Source organism: Artibeus jamaicensis, unplaced genomic scaffold, assembly GCF_021234435.1.
Source record: "Artibeus jamaicensis isolate MK-2021 breed Jamaican fruit bat unplaced genomic scaffold, CSHL_Jam_final contig_468, whole genome shotgun sequence".
NCBI classification, from domain to species: domain Eukaryota; kingdom Metazoa; phylum Chordata; class Mammalia; order Chiroptera; family Phyllostomidae; genus Artibeus; species Artibeus jamaicensis.
This window is the reverse complement of record NW_026521846.1, coordinates 910051-925973: the sequence shown is the minus strand read 5'-3', so window position 1 is coordinate 925973 and position 15923 is coordinate 910051. Positions and strand designations below refer to the sequence as shown.

At 40.9% G+C, this 15923-nt stretch overlaps 1 protein-coding gene across 4 annotated transcripts in view; it reads left to right on the top strand.

The window, feature by feature from the left end:
- The first annotated feature begins 354 nt into the window (after window positions 1–354).
- The window catches only part of TMEM273 (transmembrane protein 273), a 34668-nt gene continuing 19099 nt past the window's right edge, over window positions 355–15923 (top strand). For 3 of the 4 annotated variants that reach the window (XM_053667361.1, XM_053667360.1, XM_053667362.1), the window contains exon 1: window positions 1311–1455. In XM_053667361.1, the coding sequence (XP_053523336.1) occupies window positions 1396–1455 (60 nt within the window). In that variant the 5' untranslated portion in view covers window positions 1311–1395. Of the gene's footprint in view, window positions 435–1310; window positions 1456–15923 lie in introns of those variants that run through there. The other variant, XM_037167943.2, reaches the window with a different exon arrangement.

Genomic DNA, 15923 nt, shown 5'->3' with positions numbered 1-15923 from the left:
GAGCTTGAGATCCAGGCAAAAAGCATTGCTCCCATCCCCTCTGAACTTACTGGCCAGGGTCTCCAGACAAGAATCTTCATCCAACCCTGCTTCTTTTCAATGCTAAGGGAGAGGACTGCAGGAGACAGTGATGGGTAAAAACTAGCATTCAGTGTGTCACAGTGAGTCCTACTTGTAGGCACAACGTTCTGCCACCTGGCAGAGGCCAGGATGACAAGGCCTTCCTTCAGCCCTCCTGTAAGACAGAGTTGAGAGGAACTAAGAAACACGGGTTTGTGGCAGTGGCTTCCTGCCCTCCCATCACGTGGGGCTTGTGTCTGTCCTCAGGAGCCTCGGGTCACACAGCCTGCCAATGCCTGTTCTGCAAGGAGGCAGGAGCAGAGTCAGCATGGGCTTGGCAGCCAGCATACTGAGAGCCCTCCTTTTTCTCCTGGGTAAGTGAGGCATGTGGAACTGGGGTGGACTTTGCTCTCATGTGGTAGGGGTGCCACCAAGAGTGGAAAACTGGGTGAGTACTTGCCCATTGGAATTCACTTCCTAAAGCATGATTGTGTCTCTGTGGACAGATGGCTTCTCTCACTTTGACTGGACAGTGAATAATGCTATTGTCTATTTCATTACCATCACAACTTACACATGGTCTGAGACAGAGAGAACAGAAAAGGGTCATGTGACAGAAAGACCTTTGGGCTTGGGACCCAGACACATGTGGCTTTAAACCTAGCTCCTTTGCTGGCAAACTGCAGCAAGCATCTTAGATTCTTTGAGCGTCAGTTTCTGAACCAATAGATTGGGCGATAATAATGTTTATATTTTAGGATAGAGTGAAAATTAAGTTAAAGTTAATTAAGTTAAATAAAAATCATTACATAAAATGAGAAACTGTTGGTATGTAGATGCTTCTCTGCAGTTAATGGTTAATCAGTCTTATAAAATAAGGTCCTACTTAACCCAGAGGTATCTTTGTTTTTTAAAGTCATCTTTAATTCTGTGCATCAAAAGAAGGAACAAGAGAGAGAGGCAAGGATTAACGAAAAAGCACAGTCAGATATAGTGGGAGAAATATAAGGTCAGAGAAACAGATAGGAAGACACTAAGAAAGATAGAGTGGAGGGAGGTACTGAGTGATGGTTAGAAACATTTGTCAAAAAAAGAGAAAATAAAAAAATGTATCGATAGAGACAGAGAAGGAAAGAATCATGCAACTTTGCAAAATTATCTCTGACATAAACTGTCATTTCTTGAAAATGCAATGGACATCCCTCAAACACACAAAGATGCTCTTTTCCAGAACTTGCACTGGGGCAAGATTCAAAGGCAAGCAGTTGGTCTCCAAATTTAATTTTCTGTCTCTGGAGAAATAGCCTTTATCCTGGACACAGAAAAGTTACTCCCATGGGCAGGACTCTGAATCCTGCAAGAAGCTCAGCAAAAAAACAAAGGCAGACAGACATGGTATGTATATGTTTATATGTGGATATGATCTCTGACGGTGGCATTGAGGGGATGGTGAGAATCAGAGAGCAGGGCAGCTCATGCAAAGTGTGCTTAGTAAAGTGGCAGAAAGTTGTGAAAGTTCTAACCCTTGTTTCTGCTTTTGACCTATCTAGATAATCTGTTCTGGGCTGTGTGGGGAGGGGGGTGGGAGGAGGAAAAGGGAAGTTAAGTCTAAGAGAGTCAGTGGAAATGTGCAGATTATACAAATAGGTACTTTATTGGAGAATTACCAACAAACAGTAGGCCTTTAAAATGCTCAGGATCACAAATAATAGAAGAAATAAAAACACTTAAAATTTGTGAGTGCTCCTGTAGTCTGCTAAACTGCATTCTCTGTCAGATATTTTCCATGAGCTCATTCAGTCCCCACAACACCTCTGTGGAAGAGGTCCCACTCTTAGCTGCATTTTATGGATGAGGTTTTAAGACTTGGCCAAGGTATTGTAGCTAGTTAGTGCTTTTGGAAACTATTAGTAGAGATAGTATTGGTTAGGATTGAACCTTTGCCCTAGACTCCCTAAATGATAACCCTTGCCCCACCATTACCGGCTCAAAGAATGGGTCTGTTATTCATCTTCTTTGTGTGCAGTTTCCTCCTCTGTAACTTGGGGATAATAATAGTACTCACCTCATAGGATTGGTAGGAGAATTCAATCTCTTCCCATGTTTAAATCAGACAGCCAGTATCTGACATGAGGTGAGCACTCACTATGAGATATAGGGGAACCTATTGATCCAATCTTCCCAGAAGGCAATTTGGCAATATGTATCAAAATATGAGCTGTTCACAAGCTTGTACCCAGAAATTCCAGCTTTAGGGTTTATCTTAATGAAACAATAGGGTAAAAGCTCTCCAAAATATCTAATAGGATATTATTTAGCACTGCTGACCACAGTGAAAATTAGAAACAAGTGATTACCAGTAGGACTCTGGTTAAATCAATTGTGTTCTAAGGTTTCAAACAGTATTTAGTATGTTTAAATGAAAAACACAACTTTCTCAGAACAAACATGGACAGAGGAGGAGTAACAAAGTGACAGTTATTAAATTGTAATTATGTGGTTATATTTTGCATATGTTTGCTTAACTATCCCAAAATTGACTGGACAAAACTCTACCAAATGGTTAATAGTATCCTTTATAATTTTTAGAAAATAGGGTTATAAGGCATTTTTTAGTTTCTTTGCATTAAAATTTTTCATAATGATTGATATATTTTTAATTATAATAAGTATATTTCTATAAACAAAAAATAACATGACAGCCTATTGAAAACAGCAAGAAAAAGGTTTTTCCTTTAGGGACTGGTGAAGGGGACCTAGAGGATTGGATTATCTAGTACAACTTATTAATGAACAGCTTGTGAAGGTGGTTGGCCATATGCCAGTTCCTCCAGGGTGTAGGTGAGAGCTGTATGTAAGAGGGCTTTGGGGGACACAGCGGGCAGAGGAGCATGTCTGCCTGACACCCCAATGACATCCAGGTTCTCATGGGACCCCATATACTGAGTAACTGAGAGTTTTGAAAAACCAGTTTTTGAATATTCTAAAAACTGAGATCAGTGTAACAAACATTCACAAAACCAACACCATAAATTAACAGTTTTAAAATTTTGGATGTTTTCTAGATATATGTATCTAGATGTATTTTAAAGTGTGTAGGTGATAAATTGACATATTCATAAAAGAAATGACACCAGAGAAGGAGCTGAAGCTCTTTTGGCTTCCCTCCTCTGTCTTGTTCTCTTCCCTCCTTTTCCAGAGGAAATAGCACCAGCTTTGGCTGCACTTTCTTCCTGTGTCACTTTCTAGGTGTTAAAGACTTGGCCTTAATGCCACCGTCGTACACTCAACACGCTGCATTACCCACCTACTCATTTTGATCATTTGCAACTGCCTCTAGAGATTCTGTGGAAACAGTATCTATAATTCACTTATCCTTTCCTATTGGAAATTTTGTTGGAATTTTTGTTGTTTCTAGCTTTTGGCATGACTGCCAGTGCTGCTTCTGGAACTAAGGTGCAGCTGTGTTTCTAAGAGACCTACCTGGAAGAGAAGTTGCTATGTCATGGGAGGTCGCATCTCCTTTTATTGGACATTGCCAAATTGCTTTCCATTAATGAGGTCTGACATATCTGTCCCCCTACAGATTCAGTGATACTTGGTGTTATCAAACTTCTCATGTTTTGCCAGTTGGAGGATTATAAAATATTATTGCCAAGGTTTTAGGTTATAGGTTCCTGACTACTAATGAGAATAACCAATTTTCCTATATTTATCAGACAGCCAGATTTTTTTCCTGTAAATTTTATGTTAGTTATATTTGGTTATTGGTCATTTGAATACTTTTTTCTGTACATTAATTATTTGTGTTAATGTGTTGCAAATACATGCAAATATTTTCTCTCAGTATGTTATCTTTTATCTTTTTGGCATCATTTGCTCTGCAGAAGTCTCTAAATGTGATACAATCAAATTTATCAGAGATACAGAGAGCCTTTTTTCTGAGCCATTTGAAAGTAAGTTATACACTACATGTTTTTTTTAACCCCTAAATACATTAGTGTGCATTTCTCTAGAGATAACCTCTCATATAACCACAGTTCTGTTATCAACTTCAGGAAATCTAACATTGACAAGCTACATTTACATAATCTATCATTGTCCAATATTTTCAGAGTTGACCTAACAATGCCCTCTGCAGCTTTGACTATACCTCACTTAACAAAAAAGCCAGAGGAGGACGAGGTACTGCATTTGGTGACCATGTCTCATTAGCCTTCTTTAATCTGGAGCATCTTCACAGCCCTTTTCTTTTATGACGTTGATCTTTTAGAAGCTTCCATCCCCTTTCTTTCACAGAATATTTTTGATAAAACATTTGGTGGTTTGTATGATATATTAATGATTAGATTCTGGTTATCCATTCCCCACCAGAAAACTACAAAACTGACCTTGTGTCCTTCTCAGGGTTTCATATTTGGAGCCATAGGATATCTAAGCCTGACGACTTTGGAAATAATAATAATACAATGCTAGTACTAATACCAATTAATACTAATACTAATACTAATGCAGCTAGGTTTTGGATTATTGTTGTTACAATTCTAAGTAAATATTTTGCCACTTAACTACTGACCAATCAATATTTTTAAATTTTGCTGAAATAATTATTGAAAATATATGATAAAGTTTCTAGACATCTTATTAGAGGTTTGCACCTTTTTAAAAAAAAGAAGCTGACATGTAAAATATTCCTCTTAATTTTAATTCGAACCAAAATGTCAGCCATCTGTCTCCATTTTAATTCCATTGGAAATCACTTGCCGAAATCTATGTATTACTATAATCATGTTAATAAAAGAAATACAATACCACTTAATTACATTCTAGGAGTCAGAGTTGTTGAAGAGAACAGAGTCTTATCCCTCCTCTTAACTTATAATGAAAAAATGGCAGAGGCCCAGGCAAAGAGAACTAAATTTGTTTTTATCTTACAGATCAAAGCTTTCACTTTGTTCCTTGACTCTTAGTCCCTGAGATCTTTGTAAAAATCCTCCCTGACTGCTTTTCCCATTTCTGATCCCTGCCAAAACAATGGTTCAGAATCCTGTGGGTTGGGGATTCCAGTGAGAAAATATTCTTGATGTATTGCTTTTTTTTTCCTGTTTGAAAAATTGCCACATAACCAAAGAAAACTAGTATGCTAGGGATTTTCAGAAACTCACTAAAAGGTAAAGAAAAAACACTGGACCCCAGGAAGACAAGGAGAAGTTGCCTAATAGAGCAATAATTTTCTTTTCTTTTTTTAAATAATTTTATTTAGTTATTTTTCAAGTACAGTTTGTTGTCTATTTCTCCCATTCCCCCCCCCCGTGCTCCCACCTCCCTCCCATTTCCACCTCCCTTAGTTCTCATCCCTGTGTCCTTCCTATTTGTTCCTCCAAATCCCTCCCCTTTTTTCCCCCTTAAATTCCCTTCCCTCTTCCCTCTGGTCACTGTCTCCTTGTCCTCTATTTCAGTGTCTTTGTTTTTGTTCTGCTTGCTTGTTTGTTTTGTTGTTTAGCTTCCTGTTAAAGGTGAGATCATATTGTATTTGTCTTTCAACACTTGGCCTATTTCACTCAGCATAATGCTTTCCAGTTCCATCCATGTTGTTGCAAAGGGTAGTAGCTCCTTCTTTCTCTCTGCTGCATAGAATTCCATTGTGTATATGTACCACAGTTTTTTGATCCATTCATTTACTGACGGGCACCTAGGTTGCTTCCAACTCTTGGCTATTGTAAATTGTGCTGCTATGAACATTGTGGTGCATAGGTTCTTTGAAATTGATGTTTTAGGATTCTTGGGATATAATCCTAGCAGTGGAATTGCTGGGTCAAAAGGCAGGTCGATTTTTATTTTTCTGAGAAAATTCCATACTGTTTTCCATAATGGTTGTACCAGTCTGCAATCCCACCAACAGTGAACTAAGGACCCCTTTTCCACACAACCACTCCAACATTTGTTGTTTGTTAGAGCAACAATTTTCCTCATGGCTTTTGCTCAGTTTCTATTTAGATTGCTTGTATTTTTCTCTTGCTATTGAATTTTAAGAGTTCTTAAAATATTCTGCATGAGTCCTTAATCAAATATGTAGCCTGAAAATATTTTCTCCCAGTCTCTTGTCTTGTCTTTTCTTTCTCTTTTTAGGGTCTTTCACAGAACAAAAGTATTTAATTTTAATTGTCTAAATTAATAATATTTTTATGGATCGTGCTTTTGATATCATATCTCAGAAATTTTCACCAAGCCCCAACTGTCCAACATTTTTTCTAAAAGTTATATAGTTTTATATTTTGCATTTAAATCTATTATCCACTTTAAGTTTCTTTGTGAATTTAAGTCAAGTTACTTTTTTTGCTATGTAAATATCCAATTGCTCCAGCATGATTGGTTAAAAATTATCTTTCCTATTTTGAATTGATTTTGCCCCTGGTCAAAAATCAGCTGGTCATCCCTGTGTGGACTATTTCTGGGTTATCTTTGGTTTTTCATTGATGTATGTGTCTGTTCACTTGCCCATACCACAGAGTCTTGATTTCTGTAAATATACAAGTTCCAAGATGATAGAGTAATTTCTACTTTATTTATCTGTTGTTATTATTATTTATGTTGTTGCACTTGTCCCAATTTCCCCTTTTTTCCCCTCTTCATCCAGCCTGTCCGCTACTTCCATAGTCAATTCCCACATTGGTGTCCATGTCCATGGGTCCTTTATATATGTTCTTCAGCTAATCCCTTCACCCTCTTTCATACAGTCCCAATTTCCCTCCTCCCCTCTTACTGCTGTCAGTCTGTTCCATGACTCTATGCCTTTGGTTCTATCTTGCTCATTAGTTTATTTTGTTCATTAGATTCTTATTATAAATGAGATCACATGCTATTTGTCTTTTACCACCAAGGCTTATTTCACTTAGCATAATAATCTTGTTCTATCCACGCTATTTGCAAAATGCAGGGGTTCCCTCTTTTTATTCTGCTGAGTAGTATTCCATTGTGTAAATGAACCACAGTTTTTTAATCCACTCATCTACTGATGGGCACTTAGGATGTTTCCAACTCTTGACTGTTGTGAATTGTGCTGCTATTAAGCTTCTTTTAAATTTTTATCATCAGCTTTGTAGAGTTTTTAGTTTTAAGTTATTTTTTAGATGCTTTGGAGTTTTCTACATGGATTATGATGTCATCTGCAACTAGGGACAGTTGTATTTTCTCCTTTATAAATGGCATGCCTTTTATTTCTTTTTCTTGACTTTTGGGTTGGCAGAAGCTTCCAGCACTATGTTGAAGAGGCATGGTGATGGCAGATATCTTTGTCTTGTTCTTAATTTTAGTGAAAAAGCATCTGGTTTCTCATGATTAAGTCTGATGCTAGCTGTAGGGATTTTTTTTTTTTTGCAGAAGTTAAAGAGGTTTCCCTCTATTTCTAGTTTTCTGAGAGTTTTTGTCATGAATGGATAAGAATTTTGTCAATGTCTTTTCTACCTGACTTAATATAATCATTGATTTTTTTTCTTTCTTAGTTTGTTAATATGGTGGGTTACACTCATGGATTTTTGAATATTGAACCAGTTTTGCATCCTTGAATAGATTCCATTTGATCATGATATATAATTCTTTTACCTTGTTGAATTCTATTTGATGAAATTTTGGTAGGGATTTTGAATCTATATTCATGAAAGATACTGGTCTGCAGTTTCCTTTTCTTTGCACTGCTTTTGTCTGGTTTAAAGATTATGGTAATGCTGGCTTTCTAAAATGAATGAGGGAGTATTCCCTCCTATTCTATTTTCTGGATGGGATAGAATAGTGTTGGTACTAACTTTAGAATTCTCTCATGAAACTATTTGGGAGAGTTTATAGATTATAAACTCAATTTTCTTAATTCAAAGTATTTCATATTGGGTGAGTTGTGATAGTTTGTACTTTTAGAGGAATTGGTTCACTTTATCTAAGCCATCGTGTTTTTACACTTAGAGATGTTCATAGTATTTCCTTATTATCATTTTGGATGTGTGCATGCTCTGTGGTGATATCCCTGTTTTATGTCTGATATTGGTAATTGGGCTTTTTATCTCTTTTCCTATTGTCAGTCTTACTAGAGGTCTGTCAATTCCATCAGTATTTTCAAAGAATCAATTTTTTGTTTCACTGATTTTCTCTTCAATTGCATCGACTTCTGCTCTTGTTTTATTATTTACTTTCTTCTGCTTACTCTGGCTTTATTTTGATATTCTTCTGGTTTCTTCAAGTGGGATATTAGATTATTAATTTAAGATTTTCCTCTTTTCTAATGTAAAAAAGGGGCATTTAGTGCTATAAATTGCCCTCTCAGCACAGCTTTAGTTATGTCTCACAAATTTTCATATGTGTATTTTCATTTTTATTCAGTTTTAATTTCCCTTAGGACTTCCTCTTTGACCCATGGATTATTCAGAAGTATTGTTAGTTTCCTGGTATCTGGAAAATTTTCTGTTACCTTTTTATTGTTTATTTCCAGTTGAGTCAATTGTGGTCAGAGAATATACTTTGTATAATTTAAATTCTTCCAAATTTGTTCAGGTATGACTCAGAGTATAGTCTATTTTAATATAACTAATATGAGTGTTTAAAGAGGATATATATTCTGTTAGTGTTGGGTCCTGTTGCTTGATGGTATGGTTGAATTTTAAAATATCATTACTGACTTTCTATCTAGTGTTCCATTAATTATTAAGAAGGTTTTTGAAGCCTTCAACTATAATTATAAATTTGCCTATTTTTTCTTTCAGCTCTACCAGTTTTTGTTTTAGATATTTTGCAGCTATTGTTTGATATATAGATATTTAGGATTACTGTGTCTATTTGGTGAATTGACTTATTATGTAATATAATATAATGTAACATAGTATCACTGGCTCTGATAACTTCATTTGCTCTGAAATTTTACTGATACTAGTGTAGCCACTCTTTCTTTAAATTAGTGTTTGCATAGCATTTCTTTTTCTATATTTTTTCTTTCAACCTACATGTGTTATATTTGGATTTAGTTTCTTATAAACAGTGTATAGTTTAATTGTTTTCTAAACTGAGTTTGAAAATTTGTTTTTTATTTGGCAAGTTTGTGTAACTTACATTTAATGTAGTTATTGATATAATAGAGCTTTCAGTCTGTCAATTTCTGTTTTGATTTCTGTTTGTTCTTTGTCATTTCCTTTCTTTCTACTTCCTGTACATTGCAAGAACCATTTTTTGAATTTCATTTTGATTTTTCTGTAGTGTTTTTGAGTGTATTGCTTTTCATAGCTTTTACAGTGGTTGCTATATCACACTGTATACACGTAATGTATCACAGTCTACTGGTGTCAACATTTTAATAGTTCAAGGGAAATGTAGAAATTATACATCTATGCCCCTTTACTCTGTTAAATATTTTTCTATGTATGTTGGCAACTAGATCATACATATTATCATTTTTAACTTTAGCTGTCACACACAATTTAGAAATCTTAAAGGAGAATGGAAGTCTATTTATTGACTCACATATTTTTATGAGCTGTGACAGACACTGACTACTAAGCCAGACCCTGACATCAGGACATTGTTGTCTCCACCAGGGCTCCCAAAATCCTCAGTCAGTTCATTTTGTCTCTCCATCTTTCAGGAGCTTCTTATGTTGGTTTTTAATATAGCAATAGGACTTTAGGTATACTTGGCGAGAGGGTTAGTGAAAAGTAAACTTATTCCTATCTTTCCCTGAAATGAATTGTTAAGAGCCTGGGGACACAGGTGATGTGGGGGAGTGTTCTTTGGGAAGAAGTTTGGGCTACATAACATTTCTTAAACACACATAGGTGATCCTAGAGGCTCCTGAAGGGGAGACAATTCCCCATGAGGTGAAGGCAGGAGGAGTGACACTGGGAGAGTGTACCTATCAGGAAATCCCTGTTGTCCTCATACTCTGGATGGAGCCACAGCTGAGAGGCCGAGAAGCCAGAGCTGACCTGGTTGCCACAAATTCGCAGACTTCTCACTCATTTCCAAATTAGACCATGTGTGCTCCTTCTTTAAAGTTACTGTGCACATCTCTGTCACACCCAGCTCCTCATTAATCCACCAGAATTGCTTGAACTGCTTCTTTTATTAAATTTGATTTCACAAAATAACAAGCTAATGGTTCTCAGTAAGATGAACAGGGCTCACTCTCCTGTGCGTGTCTGAATGAGACAAGCAGCTAAGGGATTTCTGTCTGCAATTTGTCTGTTCCTGGCTCAGAGACCTGTATGAGTCTATACAGACCCTCAGTTCATGTTGTCAAGAAGTTGGTATCTAGGGATAATGGTGAATGGTCTGGTGCTGGGGGCTACTCCAGAGGACTGGGACATATGGACACAGGGGCTTTCTTATATGTTAAGCAAATATTGATTTTCACCAGGTGTTTCTGGGACACAAAAATAAGTAAGTCAGGCCCCAAGCTGCAAGAGTCGACAGTCTATTAGGAGGACAGTTGCAGTGTGGTATGTTAAGTGCTGAGATGAATGAAACACAGAAAAACAGAGGAAGCATCCTTAATCCAAACTAAGGTATCTGAGAGGGCTTCCTGGAAGAGAAATTTTGTTGAGATCAAACTGATTATGCCTCTGCCTACTTTAAGTTCTTCAGCAGCTTCCCACTGCTGCCAGGACAGACCAAAGCATTCACGTTTTCCACAGGTTCCCCTGGCCTGTCATGTGGCCCACCCAATGTTCCAGTTCCCCAGCCCTACTAATGTCCGAGTTCCTGTCCAGTCTCGAGGCCTCCTCATGTCATGTCCCCTGTGTGGAATGTGTGCTGCCCCTTCACTAGGGCTCCAGAGATGCTATCTTGCAATGCTCCTTACAATCCTAATAGCGGATCTGTTCTCATGCATGTCTATTTGGTGTCTTGTTCCCCCAGTATTGTTGCCTCTATTGGCAGAAATCTGGTTTTGCTAAGCCACCATTTCAAATATACCTAGTAACTGGCACTTGTTTGTGAGTTGATTAGGGCATGAAAAGGAACCTCAGCTTCCAGAAGCCAGTCTTTAGGAGCAAATCTGGTTGGGGCAGGAGGGTTGGGGCTGAGGCCAGCATGGAGTGGAGGGGAATGGGACATGGGGCTGAGAGGTAGCAAGGGCTAATGGAGGAGGGTCTAATGAGCCATGTGGAGGAGGGCAGGTCTTCCCCTAAAGGGCATTAAGCAGCCTTAGAGGGAGGACCCCTAGCTGCAAGGAGCAGGTGGCTGACAGCAGGGAAATTTTATAGGCAGAAGAAGACAGGCTGGATTTAATGAGAGCCATGCCAACAAGATCTATACTGGCTTCTGAGGCTGCAGGGCACAGTTCCCTTCAGCTTCTCCACTGCAAGCAGCATGTGCCCTGAGGTCCAGGGATGTGGCTGAGATGTGATGTCCATCACAGTGTTTGGCCGGCCCATGCTCAGCTCCACAGAGGACAATGTTGAACAGGGCTAAACTGATGCAGGGAAGGCTCTGGAGATACTCAGAGGTCTCTGAGGTAACCTTGGGGAACAAAGAACAGAGACCCTCCTAAGCTTCAGGTAAGCCACACATGCCACATTATGAAATTGTAGTCAGCTTGGAGCCACTGTCTGCCTTGTGTGCTTGTGTGAGACACTTCCATGGAGCCAGGCTGACCCAGGTTCAAATCCCAGAGCCCTCCAATTCAGATGTGTGACCCTGAAAGGGCACATTATCTGCTGAGGCTTCCTGCTGAAATGTGGATTCTGGTCCCCAGGGTGACAGCCCCTGCCCCAGCCCCTTAGAGGCCCCCATATCACACACACACACACACACACACACACACACACACACACACACACACATCTGAACACAAAGACATTTTTTCTTGTGGGTCTTGCCAGAAAATCTTTAGGAAGTTCAGGAACTGGATCAGCACATGTATATAAGAGAAAGTGACTTGTGTGTGTACTGGGCAGCTGAAGGTGAGTGTGGTGCCTTCTGGAGGGAGAACCGCAGTCTGCTCAGGGCCAAGGAAATGAAAGAGTGAGGGAAGGAGAGCTGTCATTTCAATGACCAACAAGAATTTCTAGGCAGACCCAGTTTCTGAGTAACTAGTTGTTGGGTAGAAGGACCTGCTAGTAGTCTGAATGGACCAGGTCCCATTCCCAGTCCTGGAAGGCCTAGTCATTCCAGGAGGCCCAGCATCCTCCTCCTCTGTCCAGAAGACCCTGCCAATTCTTGAGGCTTTGGCAGAGCTGAGCTTCCCCCTGAGAAAAGTGACCCCTAGGGTGTGGACTGCAGGAACCTGGGAGGAAAGTGAGCAGGTCCCTGTGTATGGCTTGATTTAGAACTTTTAAATGTTTAGATATATGGCATGCCCTGGGCTCTGCAAATGTTAGAAGCTGCCTTAGAGTAGATAACTATAATGGGAACACTGGGCACACCCTGGCCCACAGCAAGGCTCAAGGAACCTCTCCTGGTAGATCAAGGCAGATAGCTCTGTGTTGCTAAGGTCCAGGGGTCTTGTACTGGCTGGTGTGGATGATTCCTCTGCAGTGTCATAGCCCCTTTTTTTGTGGGCCATGCCAGCTGTCTTCCTACAGCCCCACCCCTGTGCACATGCTTCCTGCCAGGTCCCAGGGGACCCCTGAATGAAGCTTCTCAGAGGCTGAAGAGCACAGTATGAATATTGCATGAATAATAATAACCCCACCACTTAGTGGTTATGCAGTGCTTTCCCCAACCACAATGCTTCACCAGCATTAATTAGCTATTCTGCACTGTTTCCAGCATCCCTCTGCCTGCTCTCTGCAAAGACTCACTCTGGAAAACAGGCCTTCTTCAGTTTGAAGCCCTGATGTTAAGTGGGTAGGCTGCCCCCTCCTGGAGTCATGCAGTTTTATGGAGGCCTCTGCTTGGCTCTGCAGCTTGTCCCAACACTGGACACCTGAGCCCTTGATGGGGAGGTCTATCTGCTTTCTGATATGACCACATCCTCAGAGCTGCCTCTGGTATGCTCTACTCTCCACATCTCCCATGGCCCCAGGAAATCTGAGGACCCCATTTCAAGCAGGTGTGTGAGTGCTTGTGGAAGACATCTGAGTTTGTGCCCACACACCCAGCCACACACTGTGTGTGTGGCTGGGAAGCTTCTTGTGGTCAGCCCATTGCAGAAGGGCCACAGAACTAAGAGCCACATCATGTCTTGCTGAACAGTGGCAGATGAGGACTGAGATGCTTTGATGACAAGATTCAGTCCTTCCCATCCACAGTGACCTCATGGGAAGGTTTCATGCCCCCACAGATAGTATCAAGATGGAGCAGGGTTAGCTGGATGTTCTGCTGTGGGCCTGCTAGTCTAGTGATTCCTACACTACCTCCCTTCCCACCAGGGCAGTCTCAAGCTTCCAGTACCTCTGGTTCCCTCAAGTGTTTAGCAGTTCCCCAACCAGGTTTAGCATGTAAGCTCTTCTGCCAGGTGTGACAAAATTTTCATGTCACTACCTCCTGGTAATAGCCAACATTGACCTGGAATACTGCACACATCCCTTTGGGAGCATTTCTCGGACCTGGAGTGCCCTGGTTCTACCTGGGGCTGAAGCCAGCCCCCTGCCTCCAGCCCTTCCGTCAGCCTGGAAAAGCATTAATCAGTTTGGCTTCTGTAGCTAGTATTTTAATTCCAGCCATGATGTGACTTTTTAAGAATTAATTGGCAAAGATTGTTCAGGAAAAACAAAATAGGCACATATTTTGATACTGCCTGATCACCCACCACCACTATTTTCCTATTGCTTACGATGCTTTTTCTGGAAGCTGAAGGCATTTCCCCTTGTTTTTCAGAGCCTCAGTTCAGCCTCTCTATCTTCCTGGTGGCTCTCAATAACTTCCTGTGTCCAGTTCCTCACCAGGGTGGCCATGTCCTGGCTGACAAGCCCTCTCTCTTCTCTGAAAAGCCTGCAAAGCCTCAATTTACCCATGTCCCCTAGCTCCTCTGAGCCACTGAGCTGCCTTATTTATGCTGAAGTCCTTGTACTCCCTCGAGCCTCATGGCCTTTGCTGGTGTCTCTTCCTCTGCCTGGGCACCTTCACTACCTGTCCCCATTCTCTACCTTCCTCCAGTGTCTTCACCAGATCCCATATGTCCTTTTATTTTTAATTTAAACAACACTCCGGGTGACCTTCTCTGACTCCCTCGGGCTGGGTTAGGTCCCTCTTGGTCCTGGTAATGGCTGTGTACTTCCATGTGCTAACAGGGGTCCCATGCATGGCATTCCTTACTTGCCACCCATCTTCTGGGCATTCTGGTTGCTGCTGGCCAGGGCCAAGTGTACTGAGCTAGGTGGGGAGGGTGTGTTCTGGCTGATTCATGTGCCCCTTTTGCCACTGATGGAGATCCGTGGCAACCAAGGATGTGTCCAAAGACCCCCCTACTCCATTCCCCTTGGGGCATCTGTAATGTGCTCTCCTCTTTCCTTTGTTTTCTTTTGTTTTTCATCTCTCAAAACTGTACAGCACTGGAAGCTGTGGGTTCTGCCTAAAGTCTAGGTGCTTTCAGAGGAAGAAAGGAATACCACTGGTGGAGTGGGATTCCCTGGTTGTTTGAAGTTTGGCAGCTGCAGTCTCTTTAATAAGACTTGAAGAGGATATTGAGAACAAACAATTTCAGGTGGTTTCTATGCTTGCAAAGAGGGAGCTTATAGTTTCTGCAAGTCCTAGCCACATCAAAGAAAGGCCCTAGCCCCCGGTGCAAACCCAGCAGCTGCTGGGAGCAGGAGCACTGCATGACCCAGCTCTACTTAGCATTCTGCCCTAGGGTGAACTATAACGTCCATTCCACATTTGGACTTCATGTGCTTAATTTCCCACATTGAAGAGCTCAATGGGGCATAGGAATGGCCAGGGCCACTGACATTGCCTTTCTGAGAAGTGGACCCATACATGAGCTCTGAGGAAGAAACATGGCTATCAACACTCACAGCACCCACACCAGCACAAATGAGAGAAAGAGTCCTTGTGCACCTCTGGGATCCCTCTCTGCCCACCTCCACCACAAGGTCAGCTTAGGTTATAGGGAAGCTAGGAACAAACGGGAAGAAAGAAAGGAATTATCTTGGTGAGTCATTTCTATATGTCAGAGGCTTACATTCCCATTTTCAGATGAAAAACGTGAGTCCCAGGATTCAACTGTGTTATGAAGCATAATTGGACTGTCCCTTTTCACACTGCACTCCAATTCCCTTTTCAGTTCTCACTCCCACTGGGGTCCTGACTGTGATGTTTAGTCTGTGGCCTCAAGTGGAGAAGGTAGAGGCAACCACAGCAGTGTCAGTCATGAGTGTTCCACGTGTGTTCCATGAGTTTTCCATGTGTGTCCCATACATTTGCTTGGGTGTGTTGTGTGTGGTTCACACAGTTGTGTGAGGGTTTCATGTATGTTCTAATGATTGAATGAGTATTCTGTAAGTGCTCCCACTCTCAGAGTTTCAGGAGAAATGTTACTCAATTCATTTCTCTGTGGCTAAACTTTACTTTCCTCCTGAGCTCCCTTATCACTCAGTACTAGAACCTTGATCTTATCACTTCAAGCCACTTTTGGTTTAATGCTCAGTTGTTTGGGGGTAACTTCCCAATCAGTTCAGGGTTCTTCCCTTCGACCTTCTCTGCATCTCTCAGGAGGAGAAACTAAGTTTCCCATGTCATCCTGGCGTTGGGTGAAACAGCTCACCTTGAGAACTCTAAAGCGTGTCCTTCATGCCACAATGGGCAGTAACAAAGGTGTGATGAAGTGGTAGGGGGTGATCCTGGACCAACAGAGAACAAGGCAACTTTTAGAGGAGGCTGCTTTGTGATAAGTCTTTAAGGATAGTAAAAACTTTCCACAGGGACAAGGAAGGCTTTGTGTCAAA